Genomic DNA, 15,747 nt, shown 5'->3' with positions numbered 1-15,747 from the left:
ATTCACTTATACCCATTGCCTTTGGTTGTGGGTACTGCAGACCCCCAGACCTCTAGGGATGGTCCTCCAGAGGGTGTGTGTCCTGAGCTTCGATGCAGTACGATTCTTCCCTGTCTGAGTGTAGGTCTTTGAAGTATCTGTTACAAGATGTAACTAGTCTGTTCTGTGCAGCGTTGGGCTCTCTGTAGCCACAGACATTAAGAGTGCTGTGCATGGAACGGGTGTACTTCTCAGGGCACTTGCTTACCTTGGCCATACAAGGACCTGCTAGGCCGGAATTGCCATCATCAGCATTTACCCACAGGCTAGTTATCCTGCAATAAAGTGTCAACTACGTTTTTAAGAGAGGAAAAAATATCTCTTTGTCTCAGATGATATCTCATGAGGAAAATAAAGACCAGGGTGACTTTGAAGATGCTGTAGGAGCCAGAAGTGTGTGTGGCTTCTTGCCTCTTCATGTTCCCCTGTGAGCCCATGGCTCTTCCCACTCACTCTGCAGTAGCTCTCTCTGCCGCTCTCCACCTCCACCCTGTTCTTACCAAACTTCTTCTGTCTTCCCATCTCTTCCAGCTTCTAGAGGAGCTCTTCAGGGTTTTTTGTCTGCACCTCAGAGCCCTTCACTTAGCCTCAATGTTTACTCAGACACATACCAGACACAGGGAAATGTCTAGAAAACAAGTGTGGGATACTGATCAAAGAGCCTTGATAGCCAACTTGTAGTCATTGGGTGGAGCAAGAGTTGGGACTGGGAAGCATGTGGAGCTGACCCCTCTGCAGGAGCTGGTCATGGAGTCTGGGAACTGAGTAGATAGGAAGTGGGCAGGGGCTTATAAAAAGCATCAGATACAGAGGCCTGAGCTTGGTGGCCACCGCTGTAAGGATTACCATGCTAGAGATACAGCCTCCCACCAGTGAGAAGGCTCAGGGGGCATCTGGCCTCCTAGCCAGTGGAAGCAATTTGTGTGACGAGTGGGGTGACTGTGTACTGAGGACATCGCCAAAAGACAAAGCCCAGAACATGTCTATTGTTTTGTAGTTTCTAGAAGAAGAAAGATGAAAACTTCAGCACTGCATGCAAAGTAGTATTTCAACAGGAGTATCTTCAGATTATTAATATTTTTTATATTCTCCTAACTTTACCGAGTTTCTAGTGCCTTGTATGTCCTGCACTGATAGTCATCTTTTTGGGACCACATTTCAGACCCATGGCTGGGTTGCTGCCCTGTGGGAAGCCAGCTTGAGCTGTAACTTTCTGGCTGCTGGGAAGACTGTAGAAATAACACGTGTCTCCACAGCGCCCCTTAGTGTGGCCTTTGTTCTCCTCATATGCTCGGAGTGATTTCTGAGCATTCCTGCCTCCCACCCTCACTCTGCACTGGCTTGTGTTCCTCCACCACTGACTCAGCAAAAGCAACAGTAACCTCGTGGGAGTTGTTTCTTTTATTATAAACTAAAACAAAGATTACAGAAGAAGCAGCCAGGTGTGGTGGTGCGCATCTCTGATACCAGTGCTTGAGAGGCAGAGGAAGGCAAATCTTTTGAGTTTGAGGCCAGCCTTGTCTACATTGGAAGGTATAGGCCAGCCAGAACTACATAGTGAGACCCTGTCTCCAGAATAAAATGAAATAGTGCATGATCAGCATGATCGAGGTGTAATCATGTATAGGACCTTTGTGGATCCATTCATGAAACAACTTTGAGAGCCACCCCAGGAAGTGGCCTGACTCCATGCTGCCTCCTTTCTCTGGATGAAACCCTTCTCTGACTTCTCTCTTTCCCTTGTCCTGATCACCAAGTGCCAGTGGCTCCTGGTAATCCTGCTTCTCATCCTGACAGTCTTCTGCCTCTGCCTGCCCACGGCTCTTCTGCTCGGTTCCTTCCTGGAACCTGCCCTACTATCTAGCCCTCCTTGTCTACTCTCTGGGCCCCAGGCCTGTAGCTTCACTTTGAACACCTAGGCCTCCTCTATATCTCCAAACCTCCCTGTCCTCAGAACTCAGCCTTGGATGCCACCTTGGAAAGTCGGAGGCACCCATATCCTGCTCCTCTTCCTCAAGGCTCACCATCACCAAAGGCATTCCATGCAAATGAAGCCAGGAGACAGTTTGATGGGAACTCTTACTCAGTTGGGGGTATGGTATCCAATAAGGAGCTCTCGGTTCAGCCCAAGCAAAGGAGAAGTCATGGCCTGCCTGTTGGATCTATCTCAGGGACACAGTAAGAATGGCATGGCCCTGATTCTATAGCCCCTCTGAGTAACACACACCTAGGCCACAACTTCAGCCTGGGGCAAACATTCATTCTTAGCCTAACAGTTTTGCCCCAGAAGACACAGAGATTTTCTGTAGATGTCGTTGAAGAATGTTACTGGCGCCTTGGTAGATGGCAGAGGTGTTTTTGACACTGTGTAAGTCTGATAATGGCTTTCCACAGCAGGGAGTCACACAGTCTAGTAGGACCAAGATTAAGATTTGCTGGTCCAGAGAGACCCATGTGTGTCTCAAGAGCAACGTGAACTGAGTTGCTGGGAGGCTGGCACGTAGATAGACTTCGGGTGTCCCAAGCCTTCATGGGATGTCTTACCTCCAAATACTGATAATAAAACCATAGACTTATTTTTCTTCTGTTAGAAAATTATATATTTATATATTTTGAAAATTGCATTTTAGGGCTGTAGAAAAGTTCAGCTGAACAGTTGAATCCATTCCTGTGGTGTGGAACGGGCATGGCCATAGCTCCTGTCCCCATGGGGGACTGTGAGGTCTTGCTTGTGCCACCTGGACCAGTTCTGGACTGGAAGGTTCTCAGCAGATATGTGTGTTCATGGTATAGAAACAAGAATAAATCTCTTCATAGGAAGCCATAGCTCCTTGAAAATCTCTAATTAAGCAGTAAATGTCGAAGTGCTGTGGGCCCTTAGGTCCCTGCTTTGTGTTTGTCAGCAACCTTAAAAGTCAAACTGTGCTAGGCTCAGCGTTCTTTGAAAGGCACAGTGATTACAAGCCATGGTGTAGTCTGAGGGCCAGGATTGTATGTGTGAGTGCTGAAAGACAGGTGCTGACACTGAAGGAGACACTCTTGACTGCTGCAGTAGAGCCAGGGGCTCAGTCAGGGAACTGTGAGCCAGAGGATGAGTGTTCACCGAGTCTGTGGGTTGAACCTCTTACTGTTGTCACCACAGGACACTGCTGCATTCCTTGCTCTGGCATCTTTCTTTCCTGAGCCACCAAATAAAATAAGGATTCCCCAGACAGGGAAGTAGGCCAGGACATGCTGTTTACCTGCCTTTCCTCTGACCCAGCTTGTTTCTGCGTTGAGCTAGTGTGTTGGGGTCACATGCATCTGTGCTTTGCAGGGCAGAGACACTGATCATCTGTCTCCTACAGGATGGCAAGACAGCAGAGGACCTTGCCAAGTCAGAACAGCACGAGCACGTGGCAGGGCTCCTGGCAAGACTTCGAAAGGTGAGCCTTCCTCCACCTGTGGTTCTCGGCTTTTGCTTATCTGAGAAGTTCTCAGTATTGTCCTTGTGAACTATTAGAAAAGACACAGGACATAGATTTAGGAACATTGTCTGCCCTTGGCCCATCAGTTGGTACACTTCTATAAGTGTCTACAAGGTTTCTTCTACAGTTGGTGTGAAAACAAAATTTGGGGGCTGGAGGAATAGGTTTAGTGGTTAAGAGCACTGGTGTCTCTTGCAGAGGACCAGAGTTTAATTCCTAGCATCTACACAGCAGGTCACAACCATCTGCCAGGCCATGTTCACAGGAGACACAGCAGTCCCTGCTGGCTTCCACAGGCACCAGGCATTGATTTTGTTTCCCCAGCCCTCTCTGTGCTGACCACCTCCAGAGCACAGGGGAAGGACACTGACAATGCCCCTTTTCCTCGTTTGTTTTGAGTTTCCAGGTATCAGCTAAGCTCCTGTTTAATCACAGCACTATAAAGTTAATAAAAAGAGAAAAATAGGTAAATACAGGTGCAAGATTTGCAACCCACATCATGCATCTAGAGACTTAAAAAAAAATGCCAAACCCTTTTGGCTAAGATGTATTTGTTAACACACAAAGATGTTCACTGCAGTTCTATTTAAAATATAGTAGCAAAAATTAGACCATGCAGGCTACCAACACTAATGCATAGCAAATTGTCATAGAGAACAGGATGGTGGTTGACATTTGGAAATATTTACAAAGACAGAGTAAGTACAGGAGTTTAATGCTTGGGATGTTTCTAGGCTGAAGCAAAAGGATGAAAAGGTAAATTATCTGCACATTTGAACCCTTACCCTGGGGCTGGGGATGTAGCTCAGTTTGTGATCTTATAGAGCATTCAGGAAGACATGACGTCCATTCCTTGCATGAAGGGGTGCTGCTTACTGGCTTGTTCCCTATTCCTTGCTCAGCCTGCTTTCTTACAGAACCCCAGAGCACCTCCACAGGGGTAGCACCACGCACAGTGGGCAGGACCCTCCCAAATTAATCATTAATCAAGAAAATGAGCCGAGCTGGGTGTGGTGGCAAATGCCTGTGTTCCCAACACTCAGGGAGGCAGAAGAGCAAGCAGGTGGATTGCTATGAGTTCAAGGCCAGCCTGCTCTACAAAGGGAGTCCAGGATAGACAAGGCTACACAGAGAAACCCTGTCTTGAAAAACAAACAACAAACAACAAAACAAACAACAAAGAAAAGAAAATGCCCCACAGACATGTCAGTTTAATGGAGGCAATTCCTCAATCGAGGGTCCCTCTTCTGAAGTGACTCTGATTTGTAGCAAAGTAAAGAGCACACGTGGCCTGCATTCTGAACCCATCTCCATGAAGCTCTTGCTGGATGAATTGGCCCATTGCTCACCAGCCTTGTGCCTCGGCATCTGCATTTGACCCATGGTAAGAGGTGCCACTTCAAAGAATGGTAATGAGGGCTGAAAGACTGAGGTAAATGATGGCTTGAGAACAGTACCTGCACACAGTAAGCACCACATGGTTTACTCTGTGGTTGGCACAGCATCCTGAAGAGCATCTTCAGAATGGACCTTGGCAACTGTGGTGGAAACCCTGAAGTCCTGTGGCCGGAACTGTCATCTTTTATCTCCAGGGTTCACAGAGGAGGATGCCCATGCAGGGAAGCCTGGCCTCAAAGAGACTGAAAGGGTTAGGGCAGAGCGGAGAGACCCATCTCGCGACACGTCTACTTTCCTGGTCTTTCTGTGGGAACGGGGCCTTTGCAGTGTGTATTTCTAGCCAGCATGGAGACATCTCCATGAGCCTGTGCGAGTCACCCTGCCTTGTAACTGGTTAGATGACTCCCTAGTGTTCTGAGCTGGCATTTCTGTTCCATCAGGCAGGATTTTATAGAGTTATTGTTCAACAGGACCCACACTTGCCTTCATTGTCCACGCATGACTTTAGCCTTCATCCTCTTGGTGTGAGGCAGGACCCTGCTAATCCATTCTTTTGTTCAGAGCTCTCGGATGTAAAAACTAAGTCCTGAACCAAATAATATTCTCTCAGATGTACCTGAATAAAATAACTCACCAGCACTTGAAAACACCTGATCAGAGGATTTGGTTTCAGAAGTCAAAGCAACAGCCTTGGGGATTGAAGAGTGAGGGCAGCAGCTTGCTGCAGAAGCCTCCAGTGCCTGCAGAGAAAGTCAGGGGTGCGTTTGTTTGCAGTTATCACTTATGTCACCAGTAGGAAAGATGTTCAAAAAGACTACTGTGTGGGAGGAGGGAAGGCTACAGCTTGTCTGCTGTGCTTGCCTGCCTTCCTGCCATGCTCCACGGTAGCTCTGACCAGGGTACTGCTGGCATTGCAGTGGGGTGGGAGTCCTGTCTTTGCAGAAGATTTTGGTCCCTGGCCTCCAGGCCCCTGTTCTCTCACCTCTTCTCTCCTTTCATTTTTGTGAAAGCAGAAGATTATCTCTCACACCATGCTGTGTTTTCTGCCCATGTTAGAGCCACTCAGGGGAGAGGTGGTCTGTGGCCTCCCTCACGTGGGTGCCCTTCCATGTGGTCGCTGCCTATGGTATTATCAAAAGCTACCCCTTGTGTTTTCACCAACTAGGAATGTAACTTTGAGCCTTTGTGGAGGAAATGTGGGGACTGGCCTATAGGGACAGAACCAAATCCATCTGTCACTGGTACCAGTGGAAGCCAACATGAGAGTTAGAGACTCTGTGCTCATCACTGTGCCCTGAGGGGCTAACACAGGCCCAGGGAGGGCTTTCCAGCCTGTCATCCAGGGGACCTTAGGAGCTTCCCTTCTTGGAGGGATAGAACTGCTAGGACCATGATTATATGGCCACATAGGCCAAGGGCATGACCACAGGATAAGCAGTAGGAACTTAAGGGGCTGAGCTGTGTAGAGTCTGCACTGGCCCAGTTCAACATGGAGGGCTTGGAACATTTGGCACTGTCTCTGAGAGCCAGCCAGTGTCTCCTCCCAGTCGGTGACATCGCTCTGGGCTCCAATAGTCAGATGTGGTGGGAATGTTTCAGCATAAAGAGCCTGCGGGTCCCCCAGGTGAGGTCCATCTATGGAGTGAGCTCCCAGCACACTGTTGTTTGGTGGGCTCTGGAAGCCCCACAGCTGCCCTCTGGCTGCCCCTAGCCAGAAGAATGAACAGGATGAAGCTGTCCTCTCTCTTCTATCTCAGGTAGATTCCTGCCAGGAAACAGCCCATTCAGTCCCTCCATCCTAACCGCCTGAATTTTGCCACCTAGCCAGACCCAGCCTCTTCCCCTAAATGCAAGGAAAGGGAAGGCGGCTGTGCTAGACTTGGAGTGGTCTGTATTAGACTTGGCCTTGAAGTCCATTTTCATCACCTCTGTCACTGCACTTTCCAAGTTTATCAGGGCTTTGGGGACTTGGTTTACTTCATTTGTCACATTTGTCAGATTATTTTTCCTTATACAGATACTAAAGAGGGGGAATGCTTTGGAAAATGGACAATGTTATGAGTTATCTGGGATTAAAATTCAGCATGAGTGAAGGACATTTGTATAATTAGGATTCTCACTCCTATTTGCTCTGACAGCTTCCGGCATGTGCAGTACAGAAATGTGTCTTCTCTGGGTTCCTCTCTGGCATCTTGAGATTGCTGGTGGCTTCCTTTTTAGTCTGTGGGTTTAGTCATCTTTCCTGGTGGGCAAGTGAAGCGAATCTGCCAGGGCAAATGTGCTGAAGAAAGAAAACTGCAAACCGAGAGACCCACCAGGTTCAGGCTTGGTGTCAGGATCTGGAGGAGAGGGAGGGTGCTATTGGTAGCCAGTGTGGTGCTAGCCAGTGTGCTGTGAGCGTGCCCAGAACCAAGCAGGCCAGTTGCTCTGTGAGTCTGAGGCAAGAAAACAAGTAGAATAACTCCCCAAGCAAGTACGTAAAGCAAGTGATGAAAGTGCTACTGTCTTGCAGATCAGAATCCCCCAGAAGCTTCTCAGTCATCAACCTGCACACCTTAGTGTTGGGAGGTGTCCTTTCTTACCAATTCACGTGCAGCCTGCACAGAGGACTCACCCAAACCTTTGATCCCCCGGGCCTTGTGTGTGGCCTAGTCACACCCATAGACTCAGGGGACATACACTGGAGGACATCATAAGACCTGAGAAAAGTTGCAGTAGCAGTTACCCCAGCTTGCTATTCCCCCTGGGTGCTGGATGGGCAAGCTTCTATCAGGCCCAGCACTGAGGGTCCAGCCAGGCTGGGTTTGTAGCCAGGTCTTGTTTCAGAGCTTCAGCTATGTATGTGGACTATTGTGCCCCCCTCCAAACCAATTAACATACGTAGCACCTTCTAGAACTGGCCCAGAGCCATTTCTTGGGCTAGGAAAACAGTTCACTGGGTTGGTGGAAACTGGCTTCCAGGGAGTCAGCCCCATTTGGGCTCCTCAGCTTGTCCCTGCTGTGCCATCTAGTGGCCAGAAGTGAGAATGCCATCAGAAACTTCTGGCAAGGCAACAGGGTTCAAAGTGAAGATTGTGAGGGACCTTCCTATAAGATGAGGTTAAATTCCCTCAGACATGAGAACACCCAAGGATGCTTTGCTTTTTCTTTTTTTTTCGAGAGTGTAGTGCGTTGCCAACCTCAATGAGAAAGTGGACCTCGTGGCTTATATTCTAAAACTGCTGTTCTCAACCTCTGGATCTTGGCTCCTTTGGCTTTTCAACTGACTGTTTCACAGAGGTCACACAAGGCCATCAGAAAACGGATATTTCATTACGATTCATAACAGTGGAGACATTATAGATATAAAGTAGCAACAAAAATAACTTTATGGTGGGGGGGGTCACCAAAACATGAGGAACCATTTCAAAGGGTCGCAGCATTAGAAAGGTTGTGAACCACTAAAATCTCTTGACTAAGGTCACCATTTTTTGATGGACAGAAAAGGAGCTATGAAAGGGACCTGGACACAGGCAGGAGGCAGGTGACACAGGATTTCTTTTGTGGGAATCCGCTCCTGTCTGATGCCTCTTGGTACAGACCTGAGAAGTGAGACCATGTGTTTGCTTGTGTGGTCCCCCAGGATCTAGGCCTCATCAAAACCAAGGTGTAAATTAGGCAAAGCACTGTTTTCTTTTAGACCAGCTGCAGCTCTCGAGATCAGGTGACCATACCCTATTGCTCCTAGCAGTGAAAAGATTTGCCTTCTGAAACAAAATTACAATGAGGTGCTAATGTGATGAGCCACATCCCAGTGGAAATATACGTAGGGAGGGCCTTCTTCTCATTTTTCACACTTTCCTAGTGATGGTTTATAAATCTTACTAATGTCAAGAAGCCCCCACAGCTATACTGTGTCTGAGACAGTGCCCCAGTGGGCAATGTTTTTCGTTTGTTTGATTTTGTTTGTTTGTTTTGTCTATTTCTCTCCACTGTTTGCCTCCCTCACACTCCAGGAAGGATAGAAGAACCAGTACTAGATTCTGCTTTGCTCTGTGGCCTCGGGTAACAGTTTTGGTTCTCAGTTTCCTTATCTGAAAAGGGGAGGATCAAACACAGCTCTGTGGCTGTCACCTGAGAGTTCACAGCATAGCTTTTGTAATGGCATCTCACTGATCTAAAGTCAATTCCTTACGCAGGAAAATTGTGCAAATACTTCTCAGTAGACTCTCATCAACAAGAAGACAAAACTTGGAAGAGAAATATTTGCAGTAAAATATGATGTGGCTCAATGTGTGCATGCGGAGACATGGGGCCCAATGCCAGTGATCTAGGAGTCTGCCATAGCCTTGGAATTACTAAGAACATTTACCACTGGTGTCAATTTTGCGGTTGTCATGACAACTCAAACAGCATGGTTTCAGGGCTACAAGGGCCCTAACGGCCTCAATGAATAAAGGCAAAACAGAAATTTAAGCTGGGCCAGGAAGATGGCTTGGGAAATAAAAGTGTCTGCTATGGTGGAAGGAGAAAACTGCCCCTCTCAAGCTGTCCTCTGACATCTTTCTGTGCCTGTGCCACAGCATCCACACACATGCGCACAAGACAAACACATGAAAGCAATGAAAGTTTTAAATACTGTGTGAGCCAGCCACCAAGTTGTTAAGAAATCTCCGATAATGCTGTGCTCTACCCAACCTCCCTCCACCCACCTCCGACGCCACTACCAGATTATGTGCAAAATAATAATAATAAGTCTTAAGCTGATATGACTGTAAACAAGATTTCTGATCAGGTGCTCAGAAGTCCCAGGGACCCAGAACATTCTCCACTGTAGGAGGTATACAGTCACACCTTCCATCCAGGGCTCAAATGTCCTCACTTTGTGGAATCTAAAATACATATATCTCTCCATAGTGCCCACCAGTGGCAAATATTCTTAGTAATTCCAAGGCTGTGGCAGACTCCCTAGATCACTGGCATTGGGCACCATGTCCCCAAATGCGCACATTGAGGGGGCAGTGCTGAGAAAGGGCTGGTTCCAGCCTTTTGGGAGTTTCATGCTCCTGTAAACTGTGATCACTCTGTATGCCGGGGCTGGGATGTCAACCCTGCCTTTCACTTGGCTCAGTCTGTTGGGGTTATGATGGCGATCCACACATGGGTCAGGCCTGCAGGAAAGGAAGCTTGCGGGAGATGACAGACAGATGGGTTTTGTGGGTGGATGGACATTAGGCTACATCACAGGGGAAACCCCTGCAGCCCAGTGAAGGAGGAGACATGCAATAACTACATGTCATGTCTTCAGAAAGGTCCTTCTCATTAGGGAGAGAGCAGGAGATGGTAAGAAGGAGGCAAGTATTGAGGACAGGGTGAGAGCTTGTGTCATCAATGATGCCTTAGAGCACAGACTTGAGATGAGCTCTCTGAGTGTGCTGTACCTCTTGACAAAAACATCCCATCTAAGGCACACGTGTCACCCCTGAGGTCAGTTTGTCCATATGGCTGCAGCTCTGGATGTGACAGTCTAAATTTTCTAGTTCTCAGCACTGAGCTTAACACTTAGATACCCCTGTGCTTATGGGAAAGCGAATGAGCAAGTGAATCTGAGAATCCTCCTGGGGAGACTCATGCTTCTCCTTAGGTCCCAGAAAGAAAAGAGCAAGACCACTCTGCTGAGCTTCAGCCCTCCCACAGCAGGTGGCCTCGCCTTGTGATGGCATCTCACCAGTCCCATAAGACAACAGGCTCTGCCCCTTGTGCTGTGGCCATAAAGGAACCCAACCTTTCAAACATACCAGAGCGCTTGCTCTTGAAAGGAACCAGAGTTTTCATACAAACAGAGACAACTCTCAAGGAACCAACTCACAGCCCAGAGAGGGGGCAGGGTGACAGTACCACCAGTGCCCCGGCCTCTCCATACAGAGAAGCAGGCACCTTGCTGTTCTGACTGATGGGGCTTATCTTATTTCATGTCCAAGTTGATGCTTCACAGGATTTTCCACCCAAATTGTTAGGATCCAAATGCCATAGAAACAGGCAGATGTTGCAGAGACAGAGCAGAGGTTGCCAGGGGCTGAACAGATGGCAAAGGTAGTGACTGCTAATAGGCCGGGATTCCCGGTGATGAGAGAATAGAAAGGGCTCTTGAGATGAGAGCAGAAATGGTTGACAGCATGGGGACTGGAGTCCCTGAATGCCACTCTTCAGAACGATGGCTGCAAAGCCACGTTTTCCTAATGTTAAAAACATTTCTGTGGAAACAGCACAGTAGTGTATTCCCAGCTCAAGCAGGAAGTACAGAGCCAGGACCCGAAAGCCTGAGCTCATGGATGCAGCCTGCCCAGAGCTTCACTTTTCCCATGACTAAGGGCAGGGCCTGTCATCTTCCAACAGGACACACACCGAGGACTGTTCATCCAGCAACTCCGACCCACACAGAATCTCCAGCCCAGAATCAAGCTCAAGCTGTTCGGCCACTCGGGATCAGGGAAATCCACCCTGGTGGAATCTCTCAAGTGTGGGCTGTTAAGGAGTTTCTTCAGAAGGCGCCGGCCCAGGCTCTCCTCCACCAACTCCACACGCTTCCCACCGTCGCCCCTGGCTGCTAAGCCGACAGGTAGCTCCGTGGTGGCCAACTCCTGAAGTTGTTGGGTTCAGCATTCTCCAGTGTGAGAGATGCCTGGAGGCAAAGGCTGAGACACCAGTCAAGACACACATAAACACACATACATACACACACACACACACCCACACACCCACACACCTTACAACTGAACAAATTCTCAGGCCTCCTAAAGTGAGATAAGCATTGGGGTGACTTAGACTGGTGAGGACTTACTTGACTTTTTTTCCCGAGGAACCTCATACTCACTTGTCACTGACTGTCAAATCTCTGTTTTCTGGCTCCCCTGGGGGCTGTGGGTGTTATGTTGTGTCTGTAAGGCCAGAGGGAAACCTCTGGCCTCATGGGAGGAACTCTTGGCAGCCTGCCTAGCAATTGCTAATGACCCTCACACTGAAATGGTTCTCCATTCATGCCTCTTGTTATCACTAGAGGGCAGTAGTCAGCATTTTTTCCCCCTGTAATTTCATAATTTACTACTTTTTGTTGTTGTTGTTGTTTGTTTTTTTTTTGAGACAGGGTTTCTCTGTGTAGCCTTGACTGTCCTGGACTCACTTTGTAGACCAGGCTGGCCTCAAGCTCACAAAGATCCACCTGCCTCTGCCTCCTGAGTTCTGGTATTACAGACATGCACCACTGTGCCCTGCATAAACCATTGTTTATATCCTGCTATCAGTAAGCCCATCCTGGCCTCTTATGCATGCAGCCTCGTCACTGAGCTGTAGGAAGGAAAGACCACATGCCAAATATTGCCTACCTTCCTCTGCTAGCTTGAGCCCACAGCCTGCTAATCATGTCTGCCCCTCTCAGGTGGTTGTCTTGGACACAGGTGCTGGGCATGAGACATTCCTGGGGAGCCCCAATGGTCTTGTGAGGCTTGGGAGAAAGACACATGGATCTAATTCCCCTCACCCCACAGTCCTTCCTTTCCATGGACCCATCTCTGCCTCCTTTACCCACCTCTTGTCTTAAAGTCCACCCTTCTCGTTCCACTGCCCGCTTTGGGGTTCCCACACCATGTCCTGAGCCTCACCCCTTTGGCCCGCAGTCTCCGTGAGCATTAACAACCTGTACCCCGGCTGTGAAAATGTGAGCGTGAGGAGCCGAAGCATGATGTTTGAGCCTGGCCTCACCAAAGGGATGCTGGAAGTGTTCGTGGCTCCATCTCACCACCTACACTGCTCGGCGGATGACCAGTCCACCAAAGCCATCGACATCCAGAATGCTTATTTGAATGGTACGAGACACCTTCCTGAGGGAAGGAACTTTGGTTTTCCTTTCACAGGGCTTTAATTCATCACCAAAAGGGAGCTTTTACCAGGTGATAGCGGCTATATCCAAAGTCCAGCTCAGCCTAATAAGGGGCCAAACCAGGCCTACATGTCCGAAGGCAAAACCACATGGTAGGGAGCTGTCAGCACCTAGCAAAGCACCTAGTACTCAGTAGGTGCTTAATAGATACTTATTGGTTGACTAGTGCCTTCTGAAAAGTAGAGCTGAGTGCCTCTTTAGATGGGGATCTAATGATTCACACAGCACCTCAAAGTTTGAGAAACCAAGTAAAAGGTGATGTTTAAACACATTGATAGTCATACCTAAGGCTGTGATGTACACATAGGGAATTCTTTGGATGTTTTGGTGTTGTCTGTTTGACATAGAAAGAGGCAAGAGCTTTCATGTCACCTAGGCAAGCCTCAGTATAGCAGCCCTCACAGTGCAGTCATTCTGTTGTCTTAAATTCTGTCATCTCAGCTCAGAACCCAAGTCCAAACCAGGAACTGTGGCTCATGCCTATACTACCAGCTCCTGTGAGGCAGGGGGTTACCACAAGCTTGAAGCCAGCCTGAGCTAGAGAGTGAGAGACCAAGTCTCAGCTCAGACTTGACCTCCGTGCAGCTAAGAAGTTATGTGAGGTCAGTAAATGAGTTGGCTACTTTCCCAAGACACAGTGGTGGGATGTGGGTGAGAATAACCCTCCAGATCCAAAGGGCAACCCAGGAAGAAGACAGGCTAGTTGGACTGAGGCAGAGTGCCTCCATCAAAGCAGATATCAAACCTTAGTCTCCAAGTGCCAAAGCCTCTGCCAGCTGATACTGCAGGATGCTAGCAGCTCTGCCTTCCCTTCGCCCTAGCTGCCGCCCACCCCGTGAGTTCATTGGGCCTTCTAGTCTCTCCCACAGGTGTGCCATTTTGACAGCCCCTGCCTGGCGTCTCAGGCTTTTCTTTGACATCTTAGTGATTGCTGCCATGACTCACAGCCCTTGGCATTCTGCATGCCTGCAGAAATCAGTACCATGTGGATGTCACATGTGTCTGCTCTCAGTATAGCCTACATGTATCATAACTGCAGCACCCACAGTGTCTCACCGTGAAGCAGGAGTCAGAATCCTGAGTGGCCCATGAAGACTGTGAAGTCAGTCTGACCTCCTAAGCTGTGGGCCTGTGATGGGTATGGGGGATAGGAGGTGGCCTGTGTCTCAGGACTCACTCAAAGTCTGTCTGTTACTCAGTTCCAAAGCTGATTCTCCATTTTCAGGTCTGGTCACTATCTTACCACTTCATTTCCCGCTCCTGTCACTCAAATACTTGATGCAGAGTACTTTATAAAGAAAAGGTATTTAGTTGATAGATTCACAAGCTGAAAACCCAACATCAGGTGGCCTCGTCAGCTCAGTCTCTGTTGAGGGTTCCCTTTGCAAGCAGATAGCATCATGATAGGAGGGTGACATTCTGAGAAACCAAACCAGAGAGCAGGGAAATGGGCAGCTTCTCTCTTTAGAGTCACCAACTCCCAAGGGTACTAAAGTACCAGGCCAGTGTTAACTTCTTCCTGAGGGCCTTGCCTCAACCACCTCCCACTAGGCCCCGCCTCTGCCATTCTATCACTTCACTGGGGATGAAGCCTGCAGCTCCCGAATCCTCAGGAGAAACAAACGGTCCCTCAGCAGGGACAGTGATACAGTCTGATGGGGGTGCTGAGTGAGCATGAGGAGGGATGTGTGTTTAAGAGCCTGCTGTCATGTCTGCCATGGGAGACTTGCAGAACACAGGAGGATCATGTCATGTTCAGATGTGTCCAACCCTTCATCACTGTGTCATGACATCATCATCTACAGGTGTGTTGAACCACATTCCTAAGCTATGCTGGAATGTGACCCAGGGGCTACAAGTTAGACACACTGGTGAGACCCTATGATTATCCTGTACCTAGTGAAAACCATCTCACACCCAAAGCTGTGAGTATTTAACACCAGCTTGCAAGGGGACTACCAGGGAGGTCTGTAAGAACACAGACTGCTGGGTCCCCAGGGCTTCCCCGGAGATGCCAGTGCTGCTTGGTTAGGGGACCCAGTGTGCGAGGATTGAAGTCCCTGTCTGCTTCCTCTGTTTCAAGCTGTGTGTCCTCCCAGCTTCCCAGGACAGAGCTGGTCAGGCAGCATGAAGAGAGAGAGCTTGTATTTGGGCCTCACTCTCAAAATCCCCACCACAAACCAGGCCTCCAGTGCTGGAAGGTCTGTTTCTGCTTCCAGAACCTTCCACTCTGTGCTGAGCTCCTTCTCCTGACTGGATCGCTACCTCTTTATATGATAATATTAAAGGGGAATCAAAGTCAAAGCTTGTTTGTATATGCAAACACTTTCCCATCTGCATCTTGGCCCCACATATCTACAACACACAGATATATCTGTGGAGAATCTAGAGTAAATATGCTGCAGATATAGCCAGAGTTATCCTAACCAAAGTCTTTAGGACGGAGTCACATAGTCATAGATGGGAACAGACAGGGACGTGTCCATTACAGAGGCTGGGAGCACTGCATATGGGGAGCACCTTGCATAAGTTGCTGTGTACTCACACAGACACATGCTGCAGGTGTCACTAGGCTTGTGCAGAGCCCCTGGAGTGCCAACGGCCACTGAAGTTGGGTGTTTCCCGACTGCAACATTTACTTCCTTCCTTCAGGAGTTGGTGATTTCAGCGTATGGGAGTTCTCTGGAAACCCTGTGTACTTTTGTTGCTATGACTACTTCGCTGCCAATGATCCCACGTCCATCCATGTCATCGTTTTCAGTCTAGAAGAACCCTATGAGATCCAGCTGAACCAAGTGATTTTCTGGCTGAGTTTCTTGAAGTCTCTGGTCCCAGTAGAAGAACCCATAGGTGAGCGAGGTCCTTCCTTCCTTGCCCCTCTGATGCTTCTATTGGGGTCCTCATGCTAGTCGCACACTCAGACCCTAC

At 48.6% G+C, this 15,747-nt stretch overlaps 1 protein-coding gene across 3 annotated transcripts in view; it reads left to right on the top strand.

Moving 5' to 3' along the window:
* The window catches only part of Dapk1 (death associated protein kinase 1), a 150,037-nt gene that overhangs the window by 124,130 nt on the left and 10,160 nt on the right, over nucleotides 1–15,747 (top strand). For all 3 annotated transcript variants that reach the window (XM_021650451.2, XM_060380545.1, XM_021650452.2), the window contains 4 exons: nucleotides 3,387–3,464; nucleotides 11,280–11,502; nucleotides 12,557–12,745; nucleotides 15,472–15,669. In XM_021650451.2, the coding sequence (XP_021506126.1) occupies nucleotides 3,387–3,464; nucleotides 11,280–11,502; nucleotides 12,557–12,745; nucleotides 15,472–15,669 (688 nt within the window). The remainder of the gene's footprint in view (nucleotides 1–3,386; nucleotides 3,465–11,279; nucleotides 11,503–12,556; nucleotides 12,746–15,471; nucleotides 15,670–15,747) is intronic.

The sequence above is a fragment of the Meriones unguiculatus genome, chromosome 3 (genome assembly GCF_030254825.1).
Source record: "Meriones unguiculatus strain TT.TT164.6M chromosome 3, Bangor_MerUng_6.1, whole genome shotgun sequence".
Lineage (NCBI taxonomy): Eukaryota > Metazoa > Chordata > Mammalia > Rodentia > Muridae > Meriones > Meriones unguiculatus.
Note: the sequence above shows the minus strand (reverse complement) of the source record. Positions and strands in the feature narration are given on the sequence as shown.